General features: G+C 40.0%; 3 protein-coding genes across 3 annotated transcripts; all 3 read right to left on the bottom strand.

Annotated features, from left to right (window-relative positions):
* Window positions 1-6,849: 6,849 nt before the first annotated feature.
* Window positions 6,850-15,827, bottom strand: LOC128374601 (LIM/homeobox protein Lhx9-like). The gene is made up of 8 exons (XM_053334845.1): window positions 15,750-15,827; window positions 14,938-15,072; window positions 13,683-13,784; window positions 12,624-12,826; window positions 11,776-11,884; window positions 11,539-11,674; window positions 10,419-10,651; window positions 6,850-7,239 (listed from the first exon to the last, which is right to left on the bottom strand). Exons 1-8 carry the CDS (start codon window positions 15,825-15,827, stop codon window positions 6,850-6,852), a joined length of 1,386 nt encoding a protein of 461 aa, XP_053190820.1.
* A 591-nt stretch (window positions 15,828-16,418) lies between these two features.
* On the bottom strand, window positions 16,419-20,899 carry LOC128374706 (histone H3-like centromeric protein A). Its single transcript, XM_053334969.1, has 5 exons — window positions 20,809-20,899; window positions 18,209-18,425; window positions 17,908-18,029; window positions 17,566-17,640; window positions 16,419-16,802 (listed from the first exon to the last, which is right to left on the bottom strand). The coding sequence occupies exons 2-5, from the start codon at window positions 18,366-18,368 to the stop codon at window positions 16,674-16,676; spliced, it is 486 nt and encodes a 161-aa protein (XP_053190944.1). The 5' UTR covers window positions 18,369-18,425; window positions 20,809-20,899; the 3' UTR covers window positions 16,419-16,673.
* A 544-nt stretch (window positions 20,900-21,443) lies between these two features.
* On the bottom strand, window positions 21,444-26,862 carry psmb10 (proteasome 20S subunit beta 10). The gene is made up of 8 exons (XM_053334962.1): window positions 26,693-26,862; window positions 25,093-25,186; window positions 24,831-24,928; window positions 23,653-23,793; window positions 23,236-23,351; window positions 23,034-23,092; window positions 22,583-22,734; window positions 21,444-21,694 (listed from the first exon to the last, which is right to left on the bottom strand). The coding sequence occupies exons 1-8, from the start codon at window positions 26,755-26,757 to the stop codon at window positions 21,583-21,585; spliced, it is 837 nt and encodes a 278-aa protein (XP_053190937.1). The 5' UTR covers window positions 26,758-26,862; the 3' UTR covers window positions 21,444-21,582.
* Between the last annotated feature and the right edge of the window lie 145 nt (window positions 26,863-27,007).

The raw sequence follows: 27,007 nt of genomic DNA, 5'->3' as shown, positions 1-27,007 counted from the left end.
CTTAAAGCTAGACCTTTATTTTAAATGTGGCACGTTGGGCATTGCATGAAAGGTGCTACACATATAAAGTAACCAATTATTATTAGTAATAGTAGTAGTATTGTTATCGTTCCACAAAATGTCAATGAAATGCGGTGTGTAGTTTTGAAGATGTCTGCTAAGAAACACATCCAAAAGTATACAACTTCACTAGTGAGTGTCTGATTATCTGTAAGAGAGATTAAGTATTTTCCTGGCAGTCATACCTATCATATTTTTACAATGTGCAAATTAAAGACCAGGAAAATACAAAATGTAAAATACAGAAAAAATGAGTGAAACTGCAAGAAGAAAAATGATGGCTCTAAAAACTTGGAATGAAAAAAGTGAATGAAAAATGGCTTATACTGGATGAGTTTTTGTTGTCATTGTCAGCAAAGCATTAGACTTTTCTCAGAAATACTAAAAACATCTTAAAAATAACCAAAACCAGAGCATGTTAAGTCTCAAAAGAATGGTTAAATCTTTAAATCAGAATTTAAAGAAGATATGCCTCCCAAAATGAGACTCACACTCATAGCATAATACTGAGGTGCAAAAAGTCCCAACAAATCAATGCAGAGGAGAAGATTTTGCACATATAGGTCTTTAAATAATTTAAATAATGTCAAGCAAATTTCCTACACAAAAGGACAAAATACTAACATTTAAAACACTCTGAAGAATTATCTGTGCTAAAAAGCTTATTTCTATTGTGGTGTGAGCCAAATAAAGAAGTTAAACGTTAATATTTTATCTTTCTTGGCTATGAAATTTAAAATATGCTGCCTTTTTTTATATTTTTGGAACATGCTCACTGGATCATTATTTTTGGCGGTCCATGGATAATCCCATTGTTGAAGTGCGCCTTCCTTCTCCAATTAAGTCAAAAAATGTGTTGAACAATAATAATAATAATAATTATAAAACTTTGCAGCAGCAGCATTTTTAACAAATAGGAGCCATGTAACATCTCACATCTGCAAAATTTGCATCACTGACCAACTTCTTGACTACATGCTGTAAGAAACGTTTCCTTAAAAGTGCAAAAATGAGAATGAGAAATAAAGTTTTTAGCATCAGTGTTTTCTTACCTTGTGCCACGGTTCAACTTGAGGTATCTTCTCCAAAATTCGTCGCCTCTGACCTTTTTAAAAACTGCCCTCCCTCCATCTCTCTCCATCCACCTCCGTCCATTAGCCCCTCGCCCCTCTGACGCAAGCTAACATTTGCGTCAACCCTCCTAACCTTCATTCTTTCAGCTGAGAAACCTCGGGCCACTCCGGCGCCGAGGCTCCGAGTGTCGTAATTATCACGGCTTGATTGGGGAGGCAATCCAAATCATTAAGATGTTTGTGAGGAGAGAGAAAGAGAGACGGACCAGAGCAGTTTGTGGTTTCTTTTGTCATCGTGGTCGCCAAGAAGGTCGTCTCGCTGGGTAAACGCAGACACACCTGAAAGAATGTCATTCAGGGAGTCTGGTGGTGTTTTTTTGAGGGATCTTCTCATTGATGAACCAGTCAGTCACTCTAAAAAACCAATTACACCACAAACGATGTGTACTTGTCTGGGTGGTGATTTCATTATCGACTTTCAGGCTATTTTAATACTTGACGATGCTAGTATTTGTGTTTTGACGGAAGTACTAAAGCTTTAAAAACACACAAAGTGACTGAAAATTTGAACACATTCAAGGATTTAAAGTAGGGGTGTCAAACATGTGGCCCGTGGGCCAGATCCGGCCCACCAAGGGGTGCAATCTGGCCCACTTTCCTTTCTGTGTTCTTTTCCTTCCTTCCTTTCTTCCTTCTGTCCTTCCTCCCTACCTTCCTTTTTTTTCATTCCTTCCTTCCTTTCTTCCTGCTGGCCTTCCTTCCATCTGTCCTTCCTACCTTCCTTTTTTCCTTTCTTCCTTCCATCTGTCCTTCCTCCCTTTCTTCCTTCCTCCATTTCTCCCATCTGTCCTTCCTTCCTTCCTTCCTCCATTTCTCCCATCAGTCCTTCTTTCTTTCCTTCCTTCTTTCTGTCTGTCCTTCCTACCTTTCTTACCTCTTTCCTGTTGTCTGTCTGTCTTTCCTTCTTTCCTTCCTTCCTTCCTTCCTTCCTTCCATCTTTTTAATGATCCGGCCCACATGAGATCAAATTGGTCTGCATGTGGCCCTTGAATGAAAATGAGTTTGACACCTCTGGTTTAAAGGTTTATATGTGTAGTGAAATGCAATGCTGTGTGCTATTAAACGGCTGTGCTGAGAGACAAAAGTGACAAGTAACGATTAGAAATAGAAATATAAAAGATGAAGAATCAGGATATAATAAATATACTGTATTTAAATAAAGTAATATGTACATACTGTAATGTGCAGGAGTGTTTGTGGGATTTGCTGGAGACGCTGGGCCTCACGTACAAAGCAAAGGTACGAACAGATTTGTGCTTTGCAGCTTTCGTCAGCTCATATTTTCTCTGAGGTATGAATGAAATGTAGCTCAGAGCTGTCGAACGAGTCATGAACACACAGTCTCTGACAATTGAAATCATAATGTCTTATTCTGAATGGAATTGGAGTTTACATATATCAAAAATGAACTAAAATTGAATATTTAATTCATTATCATTATTTCTGCTTTAGATTAAGTCTCATTTTTTTCTTTTTCTTTGTAATTTGTTCTTTGTTTTTGTTCCTTTTCTTCATGTTGTCACTTGTTCTGTCTTGTTATCAGCTTGTCAATCAACTGTGAAGTACTTTGACCTACAATAACCTGTACTGTGTGTGTGTGTGTGTGTGTGTGTGTGTGCGTGTGTGCGTGTGTTTGTTTGATGGGCTGCAGGTGTTTGATGGGCTACAGATGTGTGTGTGAGTGTACACGTTTTTCTATCCTGATAGGGACCACAACCTGGCAAATGTCTCTAGACCCTTTAGAAAGGGTGGAACCCACGGGGTAGTAAAAACAGGTATATGTGTGTGATGGGCTACAGATATGTGTGTGTGTGTGTGTGTTCGATGGGCTGCAGATGTGTGTGTGTGTGTGTGTGAGAGAGTTTGATGGGCTGCAGGTGTTTGATGGGCTACAGATGTGTGTGTGTATGTGTGTGTATGTGTGTGTGTGAGAGAGAGAGGGAGAGATTGATGGGCTGCAGGTGTTTGATGGGCTACAGATATGTGTGTGTGTGTGTGTGTGTGTGTGTGTGTGTGAGTTTGATGGGTTGCAGGTGTTTGATGGGCTACAGATGTGTGTGTGAGTGTGTGTGTACATGTTTTTCTATCCTAATGGGGACCACAGCCTGGCAAATGTCTCTAGACCCTTTAGAAAGGGTGGAACCCACGGGGTAGTAAAAACAGGTATGTGTGTGTGATGGGCTACAGATGTGTGTGTGTGTGTGTGTGTGTGTGTGTGAGTTTGATGGGTTGCAGGTGTTTGATGGGTTACAGATGTGTGTGTGTGTGTGTGTGTGTGTGTATGCGTTTTTCTATCCTAATGGGGACCACAACCTGGCAAATGTCTCTAGACATGGGTGGAACCCACGGGGTAGTAAAAACAGGTATGTGTGTGTGATGGGCTGCAGGTGCGTGTGTGTGTGTGTATGTGTGTGTGTGTTTGATGGGCTACAGATATGTGTGTGTGTGTGTGTATGTGTGTGTGAGTTTGATGGGCTACAGATATGTGTGTGTGTGCGTGTATGTGTGTGTGTGTTTGATGGGCTACAGATGTGTGTGTGTGTGTGTGTGTGTGTGTGTGTGAGAGAGAGAGAGAGAGAGAGAGAGATTGATAGGCTGCAGGTGTTTGATGGGCTACAGATGTGTGTGTGTGTACGTGTTTTTCTATCCTGATGGGGACCACGACCTGGCAAATGTCTCTAGACCCTTTAGAAAGGGTGGAACCCACGGGGTAGTAAAAACAGGTATGTGTGTGTGATGGGCTGCAGATGTGTGTGTGTGAGTTTGATGGGTTGCAGGTGTTTGATGGGTTACAGATGTGTGTGTGTGTGTTTGATGGGCTACAGATGTGTGTGTGTGTGAGTTTGATGGGCTGCAGGTGCGCGTGTGTGTGTGATGGGCTACAGATATGTGTGTGTGCGTGTGTGTATATGTGTGTGTGAGTTTGATGGGCTGCAGGTGTTTGATGGGCTACAGATGTGTGTGTGAGTGTGTGTGTACATGTTTTTCTATCCTAATGGGGACCACAGCCTGGCAAATGTCTCTAGACCCTCTAGAAAGGGTGGAACCCACGGGGTAGTAAAAACAGGTATGTGTGTGTGATGGGCTACAGATGTGTGTGTGTGTGTGTGTGTGTGTGTGTGTGTGTGTGTGTGTGTGTGAGTTTGATGGGTTGCAGGTGTTTGATGGGTTACAGATGTGTGTGTGTGTGTGTGTGTGTGTATGCGTTTTTCTATCCTAATGGGGACCACAACCTGGCAAATGTCTCTAGACATGGGTGGAACCCACGGGGTAGTAAAAACAGGTATGTGTGTGTGATGGGCTGCAGGTGCGTGTGTGTGTGTGTGTGTGTATGTGTGTGTGTGTGATGGGCTGCAGGTGCGTGTATGTGTGTGTGTGTGTGTATGTGTGTGTGTGTTTGATGGGCTACAGATATGTGTGTGTGTGTGTGTGTGTATGTGTGTGTGAGTTTGATGGGCTACAGATATGTGTGTGTGTGCGTGTATGTGTGTGTGTGTTTGATGGGCTACAGATGTGTGTGTGTGTGAGTTTGATGGGCTGCAGGTGCGCGTGTGTGTGTGATGGGCTACAGATATGTGTGTGTGCGTGTGTGTATATGTGTGTGTGAGTTTGATGGGCTGCAGGTGTTTGATGGGCTACAGATGTGTGTATGAGTATACACGTTTTTCTATCCTGATGGGGACCACGACCTGGCAAATGTCTCTAGACCCTTTAGAAAGGGTGGAACCCACGGGGTAGTAAAAACAGGTATGTGTGTGTGTGAGTTTGATGGGCTACAGATGTGTGTGTGTGTGTGTATGTGTGTGTGTGAGAGAGAGAGAGAGAGAGAGATTGATGGGCTGCAGGTGTTTGATGGGCTACAGATATGTGTGAGTGTGTGTGTGTGTGTGAGAGTTTGATGGGCTGCAGGTGTTTGATGGGCTACAGATGTGTGTGTGAGTGTGTGTGTACATGTTTTTCTATCCTAATGGGGACCACAGCCTGGCAAATGTCTCTAGACCCTTTAGAAAGGGTGGAACCCACGGGGTAGTAAAAACAGGTATGTGTGTGTGATGGGCTACAGATATGTGTGTGTGTGTGTGTGTGTGAGTTTGATGGGCTGCAGGTGCGCGCGCGCGTGTGTGTGTGATGGGCTACAGGTGTTTGATGGGCTACAGATGTGTGTGTGAGTGTACACGTTTTTCTATCCTAATGGGGACCACAACCTGGCAAATGTCTCTAGACCCTTTAGAAAGGGTGGAACCCATGGGGTAGTAAAAACAGGTATGTGTGTGTGATGGGCTGCAGGTAGCTCACTTTGAAGCCTTGAAGATTTTACATTAAATCTGGTGTGCAGAGTCTCATTCTTTCATGTTGCACCAGGATTTCCCCTCAGCCGGGTCGTCGTAGTGATGAACAAACTAAATGCTCCAAAATACGACATACAATAAATATTCAAACAAACATTTTAAGTCTATGAGATTGTAAAACATTAAAGGATCCTTCAGTATTCATCACTTTGCACAGTTTTACAAGTGTGTCTGCTCAGAGAAGAGTCAGATATTAAAGAACACGTAGCTCAGTGCCAATGAAGAAAAACATATTATACATCATTTTTAACAATAATTTGCTCCTATAATGTTTTAACATTTAAAATCAGTGACTCATCTCTCTCAACTCTTCAGACTCACAGATATGTTATTTTTCGGCCATATTTCAACTCCTCACTGACTCCTGAAGCAAAAAACAACATGAAGACCACCACTCATGTTATTTTATTCTCTTTTTCTGGACTTTATTCCCGTTGACCGAAGAAACACACATTCGAGTGAGTGCGAGGATCATAAAACAACATTAACTTTGAGTGCAACTAATAATTATTTTAACTATAAACCAGTTTATCGTTTTTTTATAAATACATTAATCATTTAGCAAAGTGACTATAAGTTCTCAGAGTTCAAAGTGACTTTTTTTTTTATAGTAGAAAAACCAAAATGAGAATTTACAATAATATAAAATGAAAAAAAACTATCAAGCAGGAACTCAAAGAGAGGACTCAGATGCAGAGCTCAGGATCAAGCTGACAAGGCTTTATTCTTAAAAAATAGTGATGAACAAAAAGCGCCTCAATCGAGAGAAGGGCAGGAAAAAAGGTGAACTAAACTTACAGTAGGAGCTCTGATAAACTAAACGGCAAAAAGTCAAACAAAAATCACTCTTCGGAGGAATTAACGCACAACAAATAACATAAACTATGAACAACGACTGTGAACACCGACTAACTATGACTGGATGCTTGTTCTCTGGATGACAGATAAGACACACTCACACAGGACAAAGGGAGACGCGGACTATAAGCACACATGGAGGGAAATGGGGAACAGGTGGATACAATCAGGACTCAGGGAAGACAAACAGACCGGTGGCACATGAGGAAGGACAAGGCACCTGAAACGAGAGGAGAGTTAATACCAAAATAAAACAGGAAGTCACAAAACAAACATGGAGACAGGACAAAAACTCAACTTGACATTACCGGTGTGACACAAACAAACCAAGAAATCCTTCAATGTTTGAGAAGCTGTGATCTTTTTTTTTTCTCTTTTAGTTTTAAAGTTGCTTTTTTACATTTTATTTAAAGTTACTGACAGTGTGGAAGGAGATAAAGTACTCTTCTCTAACAGTAATCTGGTCTAAAAGGATCAACTTCAGGATCAGCATCTCTTTCTCCTCCTCCTCCACTTCCATTCTCCCCAAAGTCCCCGAAGGCCTCCAGAGAGGAGCTATACCCAGGTGCATTCTGGGAGTCGTAGTCCAGGAATAAGGCGGGGTTTTGCTGCTGGTGGTGTGACTGGCGGCTGAGCGGGGCGGTCAGCAGGGAGAGCTGGAGCTGGTCGATGGTGCTGGTGGGGAAGAAGGGCTGCGATTGGTCGTCGGGGGAGCGGGCTGGATGCGGGGAGGCGGTTGCCGCGGCGACGCCTCTCAGGGGAGAGGATGGGGAGTGAACCTGAGAGTCGTCGGCGGAGAGGGAGCGCCTCAACTTGGCCCGAGCGTTTTGAAACCACACCTGAGATGGAAAGTGTGCGAGAGACGAGAGACGCGTAAGAAATGTTTGTGAATTAAGATTTAAGTTAAAGGACTTAAAACATTTACTCTCCTCCTTTCTTTCTTCCTCTTCTTCCTTTCTTTGTCTTTCTTTCTTTTCTCCTCTTTCTTTCTGTGCTCATCTTTCTTTCTTTCTTTCTCTTTCCTTCCTCCTCTTTCTTTCTGTGCTCATCTTTCTTTCTTTCTTTCTCTTTCCTTCCTCCTCTTTCTTTCTGTGCTCATCTTTCTTTCTTTCTTTGTTTCTTTCTTTCCTTCCTCCTCTTTCTTCTTGTTCTTTCTTTCTGTGCTCATATTTCTTGTTCTTTCTTTTTTTCTTTCTTTCTTTCTTTTCTTTCTTTCTTTCCTCCTCTTTCTTCTTGTTCTCTCTTTCTGTGCTCATCTTTCTTTCTTTCTTTGTTTCTTTCTTTCCTTCCTCCTCTTTCTTCTTGTTCTTTCTTTCTGTGCTCATATTTCTTGTTCTTTCTTTTTTTCTTTCTTTCTTTCTTTTCTTTCTTTCTTTCCTCCTCTTTCTTCTTGTTCTCTCTTTCTGTGCTCAGCTTTCCTTCTTTTTTCTTTCTTTCTTTCCTTCCTTCCTTGTCTTTCTTCTTGTTCTCTCTTTCTGTGCTCATCTTTCTTTCTTTCTTTACTCCTCTTCTTGTTCTTTCTTTCCTCCTTTTTCTTCTTGTTCTTTCTTTAGGGTCAATGAGGAGCGAGACAGGTATTGCTGCCGGTCTCAGCCTCCCCATTTAAAATTTGTGCAGACCCCGCCTGTCAACGTCACATTTTATGAATCTAACCCCAATCTTTCTGTGGTCATCTTTCTTTACTCCTCTTCTTGTTCTTTCTTTCTTTCCTCATCTTTGTTTTTTCTCCCTCTTCTTCCTCCTTCTCCTTTTTCTTTTCTCCTTTTCTTTGTTTTCTTTTCTTTCATTTGGACGGTTGAAGCTTCATATTAGCTTCAGATCAACTTTTAAATCCATGTTTGTGGATTTAGTCCTCCATCACTTCCACTGTAAGTTTATAATGTAGGATCTTCTATTGGTCAGTATGAACAGGAGGAGTCATTACCTTTCTTTGTCTTTCTTTCTGTGCTCATCTTTCTTTCTTTCTTTCTTTCTTTCCTCCTTTTTCTTCTTGTTCTCTCTTTCTGTGCTCATCTTTCTTGTTCTTTCTTTCCTTCCTCCCTCTTTCTTCTTGTTCTTTCTTTCTGTGCTCATCTTTCTTTCTTTCTTTCTTTCCTCCTCTTTCTTCTTGTTCTTTCTTTCTGTACTCATCTTTTCTTTCTTTCTTTCTTTCTTTCCTCCTCTTTCTTCTTGTTCTTTCTTTCCTTCCTCTTCTTTCTTTCTTTCCTTCCTCCTCTTTCTTCTTGTTCTTTCTTTCTGTGCTCATCTTTCTTGTTCTTTCTTTCCTTCCTCCTCTTTCTTCTTGTTCTTTCTTTCTGTACTCATCTTTTCTTTCTTTCTTTCTTTCCTCCTCTTTCTTCTTGTTCTTTCTTTCCTTCCTCTTCTTTCTTTCTTTCCTTCCTCCTCTTTCTTCTTGTTCTTTCTTTCTGTACTCATCTTTTCTTTCTTTCTTTCCTCCTCTTTCTTCTTGTTCTTTCTTTCCTTCCTCTTCTTTCTTTCTTTCCTTCCTCGTCTTTCTTCTTGTTTTTTCTTTCTGTGCTTTCTTGTTCTTTCTTCCTCTTCTTTCTCTCTTTCTGTGCTCATCTTTCTTTCTTTCTTTCCTCTTTCTTCTTGTATGTCAGTATGAACAGGAGGAGTAATTACAGCAGGAAAAACAGGTTTTAATGTTCATTTGGACTCCGGACTTCAGTTATCTGATCATAACGATGCCAGGCAGTAAAGAGTCATAAAAGTAGAAAACAAGGATGGCAGCATACGTTTTACACGCAGCGCCTGAATGCACCGTGCAGAGAGGACAGACCAGAAAAACAGGAAGTCAGAACACCATCAAACACGGAGTCTGTTTGTGGTGAAGATGCGTCTCATTGTTTAAATTCCTTCGTTGGGGAGGAAGGAGGAAGGAGGAAGGAGGAATGATTACAGCAGCTGTTGTTTTAAGACTTAAAAAACTCTTCTTTAACCCTCCTGTCGTCCTCCCGGGTCAAATTGACCCCGTCTCTCTTTTGACTGTTCCTTCTTTCCTTCCTTCCTCCCTCTTTCTTGAATTTTTGCTTCGTTCTTCCCCTCTTTCCATACTTCTGTCCTCACGTCCTTCTATCCATGCATCCTTCCTTGCTTCCTTCCTTTCCCTCCTCTTTTCCTTCCTCCCTCCCTCCTTCCTTCTTTCCTTCCTTTCCTTCTCTCCTTACTTCCTTCTTCTTTTCCTCCCTTCCTTCTTTCCTTTCCTCTCTTCTTTCCTCCCTCCTGTCCTTCCTTCCTTCCTCCCTCCTTCCTTCTTTCTTTCCTTCCTTCCTTCTATTCCTTCCTTCCTCCCTTCCTTCTCTCCTTACTTCCTTCCTCTTTTAGTCCCTCCCTCCTTACTCCCTTCCTTCTTTCCTTCCTTCCTTCCTTTCCCTCTCTCCTTACTTCCTTCCTCTTTTCCTTCCTTCCTTCCTTCCTCCTTCCTCCCTTCTTTCCTTCCTTCCTTCCTTCCTCCCTTCCTCCCTCCTGTCCTTCTTTCCTTTCTTCCTTCCTTTCCTTCTCTCCTAACCTCCTTCTTCTTTTCCTCCTTCCTTCTTTCCATCCACCCTTCCTTCCTCCTTACTCCCTTCCTTCTTCTTTTCCTCCCTTCCTTCTTTCCTTTCCTCCCTCCCTCCTTTCTCCCTTCCTTCCTTTCTTCCTCCTGTCCTTCCTTAACCTGAGGACAACAGGAGGGTTAGCTTAGATATAATAATGATTCAGGCGTATTTCTTCATAAAAAGTCCATAAAATGTAATAAAGTCTTGGCTGCAGTTGTTTTTATGTAAGTTATGAGTCACTATCAGCAGGTATATAAGAATTAGTTAAATATTAATTAAATTCTCAAGTATCGATATCAGAACTAAAAATCCTGTTTTATTTGGGACATATTATAAAAAGGAGGTTGACTTAAAAATCCAAAATAAGCTTTTAATTCCTTCAGCTCATCTCTAAATCTTTTGTGACTCAAACTTGGCTCATTGTGATTTCAGGACTTGGACTTGAACCTTTTACGACGTTGCTGGTTTTATATATTTATTACCTGCAGGACTCTCTTGGGCAGCCCCGTCTTGTGTGTGAGGCAGGTCCAGTCTTTTCCGTCGGGGTTGTGCTTCTGGGCGAAATACGACTCCAGCGCTCTGAGCTGCTCGCTGCCGAAACACGTCCTGATTCGCTTGGTCCGCCTGCAGGTCCGCCCACCCGTCGCCCTGTCGTCCAATCGGGGCTCAGGACTGCTGACGGACTCGTCCCCGTCACCTGAGCTCAGGTGTTGAGCTGTCGTACAATGCGGCAGGTTGTTAGTTAGTTTTTATGGTTACGATCTACTTTCATTTTGAGTCATATTTTACAAACATTAAATCTCAAAGTACTTTAACATTTGCATTTTTAACTTTTTATCTCATACTTTTTTGACTTTTTAAATCATAATTTTGCCCAAATCAACATTTTTACTTTTTAATTTAAAATTAAATTTTATTTTCATTATATAATTTTGACTTTTTAAATCTCAAAATTAGTCATCTTTATCTCACAATTTTGTTTTTACCCAAAGCAAGATTTTGATTTTTTATCTAAAAAATTTGATTTATAATCCCATAATTTAGTCTTTTTTATCCCATAATTTAAAAATCTCCAAATTATTGAATCCTCAACCTAAAGCTATAAGAGATGTAGACTCTGTGAACAATTTTAAATGAACAAAAACATAATTATTTATTCTGTCTTTTAATTAATATCATTTTAACTCATTTTTACTAAATGTCTAATTTTATTACTTTATCAGTTTTGTATTGTATTTTTTATTTTCCCCTGTAAATCACTCTGAGCTACATCCCTTGTATGAAAGGTGCTATTATTATTATTATCATCATGTAGAATGTATCACCTGCATGCTGTAAATTTTAATGTAAGCTGTTAAAATAGTTCAAATTGGACAATAATACATTTAACTTTAACTTTTAATTTACAGTGAATCTCAAAGTGTTTCATGCTGCAGTGTTAAAAAACCTAAAATATAAAGAAAAAAAGATTATAAGAAGATTATGAGTTCAGATAAAATCTTCCTGAGTTAAATGGAGACCTGGAGGAAGAAAGCTGCTGGCGGATCTGAGGGTGTGTTTGGTGGTTTGTGGTGTTTTGTGTTCAGTATTTCATAATCTCACCTTCTTTCAGATTTGGGTCCGTCGGGGGGTTCTGAGGCAGCGGGCCGCTCCGGTCGCTGTGATAATGTTCCTGACAGTAAAGGTTCTGACCCTGAATGCAGTACAGGCTCCCCGGCATTAATGTAGCATCACACTCCTGCAACACATCAGCATTCATAGTGAGATGAATGAGTGAATGAATGAATGAATGAGTGAGTGAGTGAGTGATTGAGTGAGTGAACTGTACAGTGAGCTGACCTCGCAGGAGAAGCAGTGCAGGTGAAAGGTCAGCTCACCGGACCTCATGACCAGAGCAGAAGCCGGGATTGGCTGAAAGCAGCGAGCGCATTGACCTCCGCCGAACATCCTGAACACCAAGAGAGAAAAAAGAAAAGTTAAAAAAAGACAAGTTTAAACAAATGTAGAGTAGAATGAGTGAGTGAGTGAGTGAATGGATGAATGAATGAATGAAATGAAAATGAAATGAGGCCAACCAGGAAGTAACTTAGAGCTGCATTCTATCAAAAGGCCACCAGGGGGCGACCGTCTCTATACAAGTCAATGGAGAATTCACCAACTTCTCACTTGATTTCTAACCTCAGTAAACGTTTTCAAAATGTGTTTATGGTCTCAATCGCTAGTTTAAAGCCTTCTTCAATGCAGTATGATGTTCATTTGGGACATTTTGGCCTCCCTGATTTTATATGTGACGATAAAGCAGGGTATGCATTAGGGCGTGGCTACGTCCTGATTGACAGGTTGATTGACCAATGTCCTCGAGCTCAAGCCCTCGCAACCATAGCAACCTCCCTGCTCCGCCCATGGCTCCGCCCATGGCTCCGCCTCATGCCCATATAAGTAGAATCCGTGTTTTTATTTTTCCCAGCATGCACCTGAAATTTCAAGATGGCGCTGCCCAGATTAGAAACTATTGGCTTCCGAGCAGCAGTCCACAAACCAATGGGTGACGTCACGGATGTTACGTCCATTTTGTTTATACTGTCTATGGTTTGAACGTGATACTTTTATGCCTCAAACGCCTCTTATAAATTATAATTATAAACAATATAACACCATTTCTTTAACCTTTATATAATTCCTCTGACCTGCAGTAGTCCTGCTGGCAGTAGATGTTTCCGTCCCTCCAGTAGAGCGATGGATGCGTTTGCAGCTCACACTCACACCGACTGCAGCGGAGACACGCGCTGTGCCAAACGCTGCCGGCAGCCAACAGGAAGTAGCGGTCGCACACCTGCTCGCCACATCCGGCACACGTCATTGGCTCCGGGAGAGAAATGGCTGCCGGAGTCTGGAGGCAGACAGAGATTTAAATTCATTAATTTTTTTAAAAATGAGGAAAGTTGGTGACAGCGAGGTTGAAGTGATTTAAAAACCACATTAACTCTGAGATGTTTAAGTTGCTTTTCTATTTTGCTCTTTTTCCTGTCAGAAAATGTAAATACAGCCCTGTGCTCCTGGCTTGTATATTAATTGGTATATTGTAGTCCAACCAACACAGGCTGGATAGTTATATTCATGACAGGAGCTTTAAGGGACAGACCTGTAATGATTCCTCCTGTTCATACTGACCATTAGAAGATCCCTTCATAATAAACTAACAGTGGAAGTGATGGAGGACTAAACACACAGTCCTCCTTCTGTGTAAACATGGATTTAAAAGTTGATCTGAAGCTAATATGAAGCTTCAGCGTCTGAATGAGTCAAATCTTCATCTTCTATGTTTCAACGTTACAGTGTTTTAGTACCAAAGTCTTTTTGTTACTTCTACTACTACTACTACAAAAAGTATTACTTCTACTAGTACTACTACAAAAAGTACTATTTCTACTACTCCCCCATGTACTTTCCTACTCAGTAAACATGTCAGATATCACTAGATATGACTACCTATAGTTACTATAGTAACTATAATAACTATAATAACTCAGACTGCTGAAGCTCAATAGAAGCTGATCATCTACTTTATAATGACTGTGTGGAAACACTGTAATACAGTCCTCATCACTTTACATTAAAGCTCATTCGAATGAGATATATTAATAATTACATAAACTGTGAACCTTTCCTTTAATAATAAACTGTGAACCTTTCCTTTAATAACGACTATTGTCGTCTATTGTGTTGATGCTCACATTGTCTCCCACAGCGCTCTCCTCCGTCCCCGCCGCCTCGTCTCCGAGGTCTCTGCAGCACAGCAGCTCCTCGAGGGCTCGCTCGTCTGGTGACATCATGATGGTCCTGAGAAGCTGGAGGAGATCATTAACTGTCACAGCGTCGTTAGAGACCTGAAAACAGACTCATTTAACATCTCTGAGTTAAAGCTCGTCTCTTTACTTTGATCTCAATATCAAAACTTTTCAATGATTTCAAAGTCTTAAAAAAAATAACCAATTATGATTATACCTTTTCTTTTTTTATGTCATTGTACAGCCATGCAACTGTTGGGTGGGTGGAAATGGGTTGGGGTTTATAAGTGGCATACCTGATGGGGTGATTACTCTGTTATTTGCCAAAAAATGCCAATAAAGAGATTCATAAAAAACTAAAAAACTAACCAAATAAAAAATACAATATTATAAAAGAGTTTTTTAAAATTCTAAACACGCAGAAACAATGTGAACTTTTCTAATTGTTAAAGTATTTATCAAACAATAGGCAAGGCAGCTTTATTTATATTTATATAGCACATTCCATACACAATGGAAACTCAATGTGCTTTACATAAAAACAAACATTTAACAGTAAAAAACATAAAAACATACAATTAACCCCCCCCCCCTCCTCCACTAATAGTAATTAAAGAATAAAAAATAAAAAAATATATAGAAAATTAGACACATATACATATTTCTAAGATATCCCCTAAAGGGCAAAAGCTATTTTTTTTTACTTTTAAAATGCTTTTAAATCTCTCATTTTATCTCTTGTTCTATTATCTTTTATTACCAATTTAACACTTTTAAATCATTGCTTTTATATCCTGTCTGTCTGCATTTTCCCTGTTCCTTGCCTTAAATATAAAGTATATATATATATATGAACTCTAAAAAGGCCAGCATGTTTAAATGTTACTAACAAGCTGGTAGAAAATGTTTTAATTGTATAATTATGGATTAATGAACATGACACGGAGCAGACAGGTGGCAGAAAACTGATGGATCTACGAGATAAGACACGTTTGGCTATTTATGACTATTGTGAATTAATTTTAAGCCTTTTAAAGAGTTTTTGAAAACTACATCATAGCTTCCTCATTTTACTCCAGGTAAAGGGAGGAGGAGGGAGGAGAGGAATAAGATCTTACCGCTCTGGTTTAGGAGCTCCTGGTTGGTTTTCCTCCTCTTCTCTTCTCTTCTCTTCTTTGTTGTTTGTCTGTTTTTCCTCCCGGCAGTCGCCCACCTGAGCTCTCTCTCTCTCCTCCAGGTGTTTCCTCCCTGCAGCCAGAGGCCCAGGTGACTCGCAGCGCAGGTAAGAAGTGATCTTATTGGCCGTCGGACGCCCCCTGGGACCAATTAAAATGAAAGAAAAGGGCGTCTAAGAGGACATCAGGGAGGATGAAAGGATGAAAGGATGAAAGGATGAAAGGAGCTGGAGAATGAAGAGACAGACAGACATCACCAGCTTCTTCCATGCGACAGAAAAAAAACAAAACACCGCAGAGCCCAACACTTAGTTTGTTGACTCAGAGTTCAAGGAAACTCTGGAGTCGGTTACCATGGCAACTAACCTGAGTTCATCTTCTTTTTTTAACTGAAGCCTATCTATCTATCTATCTATCTATCTATCTATCTAGGGAGGAAGGGAGGATAGAAGGATGGAAGGGAGGAAATAAGAGGAAGGAAAGAAGGACAGAGGAAGGGAGGAAGGAAAGGAAGGAAGGAAGGATGGATGGATGGATGGATGGATGGAAGGATGAATGTGAGGAAGAAGGAAGGAAAGATGGAAGGATGAAAGGGAGGAAGAAGGAAGGATGGAAGGGAGGAAGAAGGAAGGAATGACAGAGGAAGGGAGGAAGGAAAGGAAGGAAGGATGGATGAAGGATGAAAGGGATGAAGAAGGAAGGAAAGATGGAAGGAAGGAAGGAAGGCAGGAAGGAAAGGAAGGGAGGAAGAAGGAAAGAAAATAGGAAAGAAGGAAGGACAGAGGAAAGAAGGAAGGGAGGTAGGGAAGGAAGGAACAGTCAAAACACTGGGGAGAAGTAGGAGTGAGACTGAGTCCTTCGTTTCTCCTGTTGCCATGGTGAATCGTGTTATCGGTGCTCCATTAATGAGGGCTTGGTATCTCCTCATGCACGAGCTTCACCCAGAGCTACTTTACTTAGCTCTGGGTGAAGCGTTAGCATAAACCCGCCCCTGCTGCTGTAGAGGTATAAATACATTCAGCACACACTACTACTGCTACAGTCTAGAGTTAGCCAGTTAGCTGAGTTAGCCACTGAGCTAGCAGCCGAGTTAGCCACCGAGCTAGCAACAGAAAGCTCTCAGACGTAGTGTCCATGTTTCTGGTAGAGGTGGTGACTTTGATTGACAGGTGACACTTGGTAGGGGGCGGGGCTTGGTAGCAGAGAAAGAGGCTGATTTTTACACAACTTTGAAGCCTAATTTCATATATTTGGCGTTTTTTTAATCATTCAAATTTGGCAGGGTGGTTAACAACACACTTGTCTGTGGTATGTCAAACTCAGAACACATATTTATTCTGACTTTACACGGACTTTAAGGTTTTAACTCAGAGTTAGTTAAACCTGCTTCCTGAAGGTCCTAAATGTTTGCTTGCATCCAAAATACGACACACACAAACGCACATTATAGAAAAAATCTCAACATTTATTCACAAAATAAACATTTTAAAACTTAAATACAAAGCAGTGATCATGAACAGTAGATACATTTAACTGCTTGACAAAGACCATTATTGATAAAAAGGAGCTGAACTTCAGTGAACATTTGTCCTTTTTAAAACCTGCAAACTCAAAATTCTTCACTCTCACAAACTAAAACATGAACCCGAGTTTGGTGAAAGATGTTGTAGGCTTGATATTTGCAGCTGACCTCAAACTGAAGCTGCGAGAACATAGAAACAGAAAAAAACGTCCTTTTTTGAAACAGTGGGTGGTGAGTGGTGGGGGAGGGGGTTTATAAGGTGTCGGCTCCTCGGATCCTTCTGGCCAGCTGGATGTCGCGGGGGAACATGGTGACCCGCTTGGCGTGGATGGCACACAGGTTGGCGTCGGCAAACAAGCGGACGAGGAACGCCTCTGCCGCCTGGAAGAGGAGGAGGAAGAGGAAGGGACGCGGGGGGGTGGTAGATGAAAAGGTTTTAATGGACAAAAATCAAACTATTTGAAAAAGTATATCTTCAATATTTCTGACCACTTCATATCAATCAATCTTTCTTTATTTGTATAGCGCCTCTTCACGTCTCTTTACACATAGAGCAGGTTCTAAACTGAACTCTTCAGGTTTTAACTTTAAAGAGACCCAACATTCCCACATGAGCAACAGTGGAGAGACAAAACTCCCTTTTAACAGGAAGTAACCTCAGAACCAGACTCAGAGTGGGAGAACACCTGGCTGGACCGGTTGAGGTCATACTTCAATGTGCTTTACATAAAATCAAACATTTAACAGTAAGAATTGGAAACATTAAAAACATACAATAAACAAGAAAGCCCAATTATAATAAAAATAAAACAAAAGTATAGAAAACTATACAAAAAAAAAAAAAAAAAAAAAAAAAAGGTATAAATCATCACCTATTTAGCCAACTTCAATCCAACTTATTATCACAGGTTTCTTGGGGAAATTATAATCAACAGGCCTCATTTAAATTAAATTGTATCTATGTTTGAGTTAATGCTTGTTGTGCTCGGGTTCATTTTGACCCAACAGGAAGGTTTTACAGAGATTCTTGAAGCTCTTATCTTTGAAACCATGAACACTTGAAGCCAAACTGAATGCACAGTCTCTGCTTCACACTCAGTTTGTAGTTTTTTTGTTACTGTTACTGTATGTTACTGCTGCTTACCTCCTGCAGGGCCATCAGAGCGTACACCTGCCACCTGAGAGCTTCATGGGAAATACTCTGACACACCTCACGGACCTGAAGCCAGACGAGAGGAAAAACATTTTAATGGTTCGTCTCCATGGTGTTAAAATAAGTAAACAAGTTACGTCACGATCCATAAATAACACAACTACAGACATTTATTCAACCTGCAGGACTCTCCACACAACCATCAGCTATTTCTGGTTAAGTATATTTATTGTGTGTTGTTCCTGCTAGAATACACAATAAAAGATAAAGATAAATGTATAAAAGGTTTATACTAACTAAAAAAAGGCCCGAATGCCTTTCAGTGTGACTCACCAGGCGGGAGAACGGTCCCTTCCTGAGCAGCAGGTCGGTGCCTTTCTGGTATTTACGGATCTCCATCAAAGCTCTGGTTCCTGGACGAAACCTCTTCTTCCTGGGAGACACAGCAGAAGCTCCTGCAAATAAACACATGAACAAAAAAATAGAGTAATCAGCTGATTGACGGAGAATTAGATAAAGGATTAGATAATGTGGAACATGATCTTGTAGTCCTGCTGACATATTTCAGATGTGAAAGGGCTTTTTGTTGCTGATTTGTCACAGTTTGACTTTATTCATGTGATTCGACTCTCACTTGAAACTCCGCTCCTCCTCGGTGACCTCGGTGACCTCGGTGATCTCGGTGATCTCGGCGACCGCCGCGTTGAACCAGAGGTGCTCGGGCCCGGCTGCGGAGGCCGACGTTTCGGAGTGGTGCCCTTCCTCCGGCTGGCGGCTGAATCGTCGTGGCGCATTTCCTCTAACACACGGGTCAGGAACACTAGAGGGAAAAGACTCCAGCCGAGACCTGGCTGAGAGACGAAGGACATCATGTGATAACTAATAAACTAAACAAAAACATAGAAAACTTTTGATTTCACGTCTTTAATTTGACTCTCGATAATTAAAAAAAGAAGAGTATTTGCAGCCCTAAACCACATGAGACATAAAGCTGCAACATTGATTAATCAAGACAATAAATTGGCAGGTTAATAAATGATAAAAGTGAGTTGCAGCCCTAATTTAACACTATTTTCAAACATTTTATGAAATTGTAATTTAAGAGGGGGGGGGGAACCCTTAATGAAAACATTTGTTAGATGCAAATAACTTCTCTTTTTGCATGATTGTATTCCTGATACACTGTTTTTATTATCAAATGACAGATTCAAGTTCTGTTTTAAAACACCAGACTATAAGTAAAGAGGTTTTCCTCTCTGTAATCATTCCTCCTGTTCATACTGACCATTAAAACCTTCTAATGTGCTTTAATGTAAAGTGATGGAGGAATAAATCCACAATGTTTCCACACAGTCGTTATGAAGTAGATGTAATAGTAGTAGTAGAAGTAGTAGTACATTTTGTAGTAGTACATTTTGTAGTAGTACATTTAGTAGTAGTAGTAGTAGAAGTAGCACATTTTGTAATAGTAGTAGTAGTACATGTAGTAGTAGTAGTATATTTTGTAGTAGTAGTAGAAGTAGTACATTTTGTAGTAGTAGTACTAATAGTAGAGGTAGCAGTAGTAGAAGTAGTGCATTTTGTAGTAGTAGTAGTAGAAGTAGTAGTAGTAGTAGTAGAAGTAGTACATTTTGTTGTTGTAGTAGTAGTAGTAGTAGTAGTAGTAGTACATTTTGTAGTAGTAGTAGTAGTAATAGTAGTAGAAGTAGTACATTTTGTAGTAGCAGTAGTAGTAGTAGTAGTACATTTTGTTGTTGTAGTAGTAGTAGTACATTTTGTAGTAGCAGTAGTAGTAGTAGTAGTAGTACATTTTGTAGTAGTAGTAGTAGTAGTAGTAGTAGTAGTACATTTTGTAGTAGCAGTAGTAGTAGTACATTTTGTTGTTGTAGTAGTAGTAGTAGTAGTAGTAGTAGAAGTAGTACATTTTGTTGTAGTAGTAGTAGTAGTAGTAGTAGTAGTACATTTTGTAGTAGTAGTAGTAGTAATAGTAGTAGAAGTAGTACATTTTGTAGTAGTAGTAGTAGTAGTAGAAGAAGTAGTACATTTTGTAGTAGCAGTAGTAGTAGTACATTTTGTTGTTGTAGTAGTAGTAGTAGTAGTAGTAGTACATTTTGTAGTAGCAGTAGTAGTAGTAGTAGTAGTAGTAGTACATTTTGTAGTAGTAGTAGTAGTAGTAGTAGTAGTAGAAGTAAGTAGTAGTAGTAGTAGTAGTAGTAGTACATTTTGTTGTAGTAGTAGTAGTAGTAGTAGTAGTAGAAGTAGTACATTTTGTTGTAGTAGTAGTAGTAGTAGTACATTTTGTAGTAGCAGTAGTAGTAGTAGTACATTTTGTTGTTGTAGTAGTAGTAGTAGTAGTAGTACATTTTGTTGTAGTAGTAGTAGTAGTAGTAGTAGTAGTAGGAGTAGTATATTTTGCAGTAGTAGTAGTAGTAGTTGTTGTTATTGTTATAGTAGTAGTATTTTTTGTACTAGTAGTCTTTAAACCCTAACCCTTTACACAGAAGGAGGACTGTGGATTTAGTCCTCCATCACTTCCATTGTAAACATTATGAATGTCAGTATGAACAGGAGGAATCATTACAGGTCTGTCCTTTAAAGCTCCTGTCATTAATATAAGTGTATCCAGCCTGTATGGGACTACAAGACAACACTTATTAATACAACGCCAACAATTATTAATACAAAACCAGGAGCACAGGGCTGTATTTATATCTCCAAACAACAGAAAATAGCAAATTAAATCAGTCAGAAAGAAACTGGAGTAACTTTGATAACAAGTTGTGGTGGAAGCAGTAATATACAGTAATTTCACGACAAGTACTACAGTATAATAATACTACTTTACAAAGTAGAAGCCATGCATTCAAAATCTTACTAACAGTGGAAAAAGTGTTAACGCTAAACTCAATTTAAACCGATAAAAAGTGGCTTTGATGTTAATAACCCCCCAAAAATGATGCTCTAAATCAAGTTAAAGTAACACTAAAGAGGACCATAAGGACGACATTTTAACCCACAACTGGAACATTAAAGTTACATTAATGTTACCGCTGATACAACTTCACATTAATTCAAATAATATTTAAAAAATACGGTTAATAAAAAATGTCCGTTAGCATGTTAGCTCCCCATTCGGTTTCACCGTAACGGTTTTTTAGCTGCTATTTTATTCCTACAACACAAATAATACGGTTTTAAAAAATCACCAACACAATAAAAGATAAGTTAACGTACCTGTAGAGCTGGATAATTAATAATATCCTTTGAAATATATGTTTTAAATGTCCGAACCGAGCAGAGCCGAGTCGAGCCGAAACCAACAACAAACAACCGAAATTCAAACGACGCCTCTCTGCCGCGTCAGCCAATCAGCTTATAGCAAGCGGTCGGGGCTAACAGTTTGAGGAGCGCTTGATGAGTTTATCGGATATCGCCGCTCGGGCGGGAACTGAGCCTCATAACGTATACAGCGAACGTTCCAGTGCGGTTACTCCACCCGCCGAGCTCATCTCATGTAAGAATGAAACGCATCTTGAGACTGAATGGAAACGTGTTTAAATAGCCAGTCAGCAGCATTTAAAGAGTGTTAAAAGAGTATTGTAGTTTAAAAGATGATGATAATAATATATAAAAAATAATAATTATAGTTCCAGCATCAAAATTGCTCCGGTCTGACTGTTTCTTTATAGTGCAAAACATAAAAACAGTCAAGCGTTTCACAATTTTTCAAGTAAGTCTTAAAACAACAGTTAAAAGAAAGAAAGAAAGATGAGCACAGAAATAAAGAAGAGGAAGAAAGAACAAGAAAGATGACCTTCATGTGTGATCAACAAATAACCTGTAGACACATCATTTGACCAAAAAAAGCTTTTATTCATAAAACTATGATGTCAAAGGAAAAACTACTTTCTTAACAATGATAAACAACCAGTTATGAATCATGTGACCTCACACTTTTCCTGTTTCCAGTACACTGATGCACAGCTACATCTGGAGAATAGAAGTCTTTTATTCAGTCTCCATAGTCTGAACTGATTCATCGACCACATCCAGAGTCAGCGGGGTCACGGTTTTGGTGAGGACGGCCGTGGTGCCGCGCTTATACCTGTACTGTCCCTCCCTTCAAGACAAAAAGATGAACAAAAAATGCATTAATTACAGTTGTTCATCATCCTAAAGATCACTGTGTTTAATCACAAGCTGCAAATACGATAAGTTCACATAATATAGACACAAATACAGCAAAGCAACAAGTCTCTAAATGATTATTTTCATTATGGATTCATCTGGTGGGGGGTTCTTGTCTATAATATAAAATGTCATAAAATATAAAATAGTGAAACATTTCTATTCACACAAAGATTCAGTTAAATCTTCACATCCAAGGAAATGATATCAGAGAATATTTGGGACTTTTGATTGAAAAAAAAGATCAAATCAGCTGTTTATTAATTTAATTTTCAGGTGGTTTAATAGATGAATCAACTAATTGTTAGGGTTATGGTTAGATGCTTTTATAAGTTAAATTTGTTCATATTTGTTCTGCACATATTTCTATTTTAAAGTAAGAAGCAGTAAAATAAGATTTGAATGAAGGGAAAGTTTGGGAAAAATCACATTATATTTAATACAAACAGTAAAAACTGAGATGACTGAATTTGATTTAGCATTGGAGAATAAAAAAAGTCGAATTTAACCCTTTTTAAATGTACTTTTCTTACTTATTCTGTCTCTTTTTGCAGTTTAATAATGTGCATGTGGATGTTTTCCTGCATAGTTTGTTTCCCTTAAATCCTTTTTTCAATATCTAAGACTGACTTTTGTGAATAAATCAGCAGCAGCTAAAAAGCTAAAACATGTTATGAGCTTCTGACCTCACCAGCAGCAGTATGAGTTGTTTTGCACAGAGAAGAAGAAGAAGAAGAAGAAGAAGAAGAAGAAGAAGAAGAAGAAGAAGAAGAAGAAGAAGAAGAAGACAGGAGGCCAACAGGAGCATATTGTGGCTCACCTCTTGCCCTTGGTGGTGGGCTTGTCGTAGGCTCTCAGGTACTCGACCCCGGCCTGAGTGATGATACACAGATCCACGTTGCTGCCTGAACCCAGATCACAGAAAATCCCAGCGGCGATGGCGTCTCGTACCAGCTGCTTCGCCTCCTCCAGCTGCGACGGAGAGAGAGAGAGAGAGAGAGAGAGAGAGAGAGAGAGAGAGAGAGAGAGAGAGAGAGAGGGGGGGAGAGGGGGAGAGGGGGAGGGAGACAGAGAGAGAGAGAGAGAGGGAGAGAGAGAGAGAGACGGACAGAGAGAGAAAGAGAGACAGAGAGAGAGAGAGAGAGAGGGAGAGAGGGATAGAAAGAGAGAGAGAATTTATGATTATATACAGACTGAGATTTGATGTTTTGGCTCATAAAGCTCCTCGAGACAAACTGATTTAATTTAGAAAAAAGAAAAGTCAGTCTCACCTCCATGTTTGGTTTGAATCTGTCCTCAAACACAGCGACAGCAGCTGCAGCACCAGAACCTGAAACAATCAAACATTCATAGTGATGTCATTGCCACGAGTTGCTGTAGATCCAATATATATATATATATATATATATATATATATATATATATATATATATATATATATATATATACATATATTAAATATAGACAGCGTACCCATGGTGAGGAAGGGCAGCTTGTCGTAGGAGCCGTGTGGATAAACGCTGTACAGGTGAGCTCCGGTCACATCCACTCCTCCAACGATCAGAGATGAACCCACCTGACCCTGGTACCTAAAACATAACAGACAGGCTGCTGCTTCTCATTCAGTGGGACAAGAAACAACTACTGTACATAAAACCCAAGAAAATGTGCAATAGATTATTAGTAATGTGGCATTTTTGTCCAAAAAAGTGTCCAAAAGTGTTTTTATAATTGTTGAACCAAATACACAATAATTAAAATTGGATAAATAAAATCTGACTGGGCACAACTTAACTGAATTATGATAACTAATTATTAACAGATATCAAGGCATTATTTGAAGGTATTTTTGTGCTTTCCTTCCTGTCTCTTCGTTTTTAATCTCCTCACCTGAACAGCATCTGTTTCAGCTGCCTGGTTACCATGGCGACCAGAGGAGGCCTTCCGGTGTTGAGTGTGTGCAGCTCCACGTTGGACGACATGATCTGTGTGGTGACCTCTGCGTCTGCAGCCACGCCGGCGCCACAGCAGCTAAAACACACACACACACACACACACACACACACACACACACACACACACACACACACACACACACTTACTTTACTGAGTACACACATATCCTGCTCATACTGACCATTAGCTGATAGAGGACTAAATCCACAGTCCTGCTTCTGTGTAGAAATGTATTTAAAGTTTAATCTGAAGCTAATAATGAATCATTTGGACTAACTCAGACTGCTGAAGCAAGAAAATAAATAAATAAATAAATGAATGATAATAATAATAATAACTTTATTTAAAAGCCTGCAGGAACAAGTGCCTTTTCAACAGTGATTTAAAAGAGCTCAGAGTTGGTGCCTGGCGAATGTTAGGAGGGAGCGAGTTCCACAGTGTAGGAGCTGCCACACTGAAGGCCCTGCTCCCAATGGTTTGCCTCTGGTACACGGGGGGTATGGACAGGAGGCCCAAGTTGGCGGAGTGTAGGTCCCGTGAAGGGTGGTAAACATGGAGGAGGTCCGTTAGGTACTGGGGTGCAACGGCATGAAGAGATTTATAAGTGAGGAGAAGAAGTTTAGTTTAGTTCGAGTGAGAACCCTGGCAGCTAAGTTTTGGACATGTTGGAGCCTGTCCAACGTTTTATTGGGGACCCCATACAAGATGGCATTACAATAGTCTAGACGTGGCAGATGGCCGCCCACTCTGAGTCTGGTTCTGAGGTTTCTTCCTGTTTTCTCTCCACTGTGTCTCATGTGGGAATGTTGGATCTCTTTAAAGTTAAAACCTGAAGAGTTCGGTTTAGAACCTGCTCTATGTGTAAAGAGCCTTGAGATAACTATGTTGTGATTTGGCGCTATACAAATAAAGATTGATTGATTGATTGATTGACGTGAGGTGATGAATGCATGTATGAGAGTCTCGGCAACAGAGTCAGAGAGTGAAGGACGGAGTCTGGGAAATGTTCCTCAGGTGGAAGAAGGCGGATTTGGTGACAGATTTAATGTGTGTGTCATAGAAGAAGCTTCACATCTACTTTGAACTGAAGACCAAACTCTGCCTCTACTCACTAGATCTTGGGAGCGATGTAGTGAATCTTCATGCAGTTTTTGTCGGCCACCACCATGTCGTCTGTTGCTCTGGTGTCTGCTCCCAGGATCACGCCATCCTGACGGGCGTGGACAGAAAAATAGAAACACCTGGTTAACTTTCTGATCAACTTCCAGCTTTACGAGTAGCTAGTTCTGTTGTTTTATTGCATTTATAGTCTATCTTTTCTAGAGGAGGCTCATCTGAATCATCATATCAGTGTGTTCCTATGTCTGCAGGCACCTTATAAACGATACCAGCGATGGTCGTCCCCGTCTTTCTGGCGTTGGGAACTTTGTAGCCGAGCTCTGAGAAACTGGACTCCAACATTGTGTTTCTGGAAATGACAGAAACATGTTTATATATCACACACACACATTTAAAGGGGATATTTTAATAGCCAGTATGAACCTGACTGTTGGTTTAGGCCAATGTTGGAAAGTTGTGAACTCGTCCTTTAATACTTATCTGACCTTAAGATTGCTGCTTTACATCAATTGAGACTCATCACTGTATTCAATAAGTATAATAATGTGCTTCCAGTTGAACCCTCCCTATTGAAGTGTGGTTATAAACTATATTTAGCATTAAGGACATGAACTGAAATCTGTATACTGCCCAATAAATTACAAATTACAAATTATTATTGTAATTTCACAGTAAATTGGTATACTGTAATTATTATAAGCAATTTACATTAAAGTATTTTCAACATTAATCCACTTTAATGTATCGTCTTGTGGTGTTTTCTTATAGAAAAGTACAGAGTAAGTATGATATCTGACTAATCGTGTATAGTTTTTTCTTTACTTGTAGTTTTCTGGAGCATGTAGCTGCTGCTGCTTTGTATTTCATGGTTCAATGATATAATTCTGTGTCTCTACATTGATTCTGTCTCCGTTTGAACCAATGAAACCTGCATGTCCAACCGTCCTCTGTTGAATTTTCTAGCAATGTTTCATCTTTTCTTATATGACTGGAGGGTTTAATAGTAGAGAGGGTTGTATCTTAAAGCCCTCTGAGACAAATAAGTGTTTTTAAGCCATGCCGTGACTCCCATGATGCACTGAGCTCCTCTCTCCTCCTCTCTCTCTCTCTCTATCCATCCATCTATATCCATTAACATTCATGTACTATTAATACATTCAATAACCTAAACTTCTTCCCCGGAGTTGTCTGTGCTTTCTGGTCTCACAGGTAATCTGGGCCTGTAGACGTCCAGATGACAGACTCCAGACCTGGACCTTCAATGTGCTTCTCTCTCCTATCCTTCCTCTCTCTTTCCTCTCTCCTCCTCTTCCTCTCTCTCCTTGATCTCTCTCCTATCCTTCCTCTCTCTCCTCTCTACTCCAACCGGTCAAGGCAGATGTTCTCCCACTATAAGCCTGGTTCTGGTTCTGAGGTTTCTTCCTGTTAAAAGGAGTTTTTTCTCTCCACTGTCACCAAGTGTTGCTCATGTGGGAATGTTGGGTCTCTTTAAAATTAAAACCTGAAGAGTTCGGTTTAGACCAGTGAGTTCAGTTTAGATAAGTGCCTTCAGATGACTATGTTGTGATTTGGTGCTTTATAAATAAAGATTGATTGACTGTGATACACATGTTCTCACTGTGGAACCTCAGACTCTCTTCAAATCCTTCAAATCAGACTCACGAAGGCTGTAATGACACTTACCATCAGACAACAGATCATAAGTGATGATTAAATGATGCTTTATAAACTCACAATGAACTACAGACACACTTCAGCTATACAGATCATGAACAGTGTGCTAATAAACAAGCAGCTAATCCATCTTAGCTTCAGTAGCAGCAGTGGAAAAAAGAAGGATGCATTGCTTCTTTACCTGCGGCTGTTTTCAAAGCAGAAACCTCCAGCCTCCATCTCACAGGGCTTCAGACTGTGGAGCATCTTTACGTGTGAAGGGAGATGAATCTGAGGGGTAAAAAACTGAGCTGAGGGTTAAAATAAAACCCTGCTGACTGCCAGTGTGTCAGCGCTTTTCATGGGTTTAGTTTTTTTACTTTTACTTTCATTTCTGTAATGCAACAAGCCAAGCCTCCCTGCTCTCCACTGTAAAAAACAAACTCCACATTAATAAGTCATATATGGTCTCATGTGGAGTTTAAAAGAGGGATGTTTCATTAAATTGACTAAAATT

This window comes from Scomber japonicus, chromosome 15 (assembly GCF_027409825.1).
Source record: "Scomber japonicus isolate fScoJap1 chromosome 15, fScoJap1.pri, whole genome shotgun sequence".
NCBI lineage: Eukaryota > Metazoa > Chordata > Actinopteri > Scombriformes > Scombridae > Scomber > Scomber japonicus.
This window is presented reverse-complemented; position numbering and strand designations above follow the sequence as displayed.

Coding starts and splice junctions, on each gene's coding strand:
- LOC128374706 (XM_053334969.1), bottom strand. CDS start 18,368: ATGCGCCACGACGATTCAGCCGCCAGCCGGAGGAAGGGCACCACTCCG. Junction 18,030..18,208: donor GAGGAGGAGCGGAGTTTCAA/GTGAGAGTCGAA, acceptor GTTTATTTGCAG/GAGCTTCTGCTGTGTCTCCC. Junction 17,641..17,907: donor AGGGACCGTTCTCCCGCCTG/GTGAGTCACACT, acceptor GTCTGGCTTCAG/GTCCGTGAGGTGTGTCAGAG.
- psmb10 (XM_053334962.1), bottom strand. CDS start 26,757: ATGCTCCACAGTCTGAAGCCCTGTGAGATGGAGGCTGGAGGTTTCTGC. Junction 23,352..23,652: donor CTGAAACAGATGCTGTTCAG/GTGAGGAGATTA, acceptor GTTATGTTTTAG/GTACCAGGGTCAGGTGGGTT. Junction 23,093..23,235: donor GCTGCCCTTCCTCACCATGG/GTACGCTGTCTA, acceptor TGATTGTTTCAG/GTTCTGGTGCTGCAGCTGCT.
- LOC128374601 (XM_053334845.1), bottom strand. CDS start 15,827: ATGAGGAGATACCAAGCCCTCATTAATGGAGCACCGATAACACGATTC. Junction 12,827..13,682: donor CGGGGACGGAGGAGAGCGCT/GTGGGAGACAAT, acceptor GTCTGCCTCCAG/ACTCCGGCAGCCATTTCTCT. Junction 7,240..10,418: donor TGCCCAAGAGAGTCCTGCAG/GTAATAAATATA, acceptor TTTCCATCTCAG/GTGTGGTTTCAAAACGCTCG.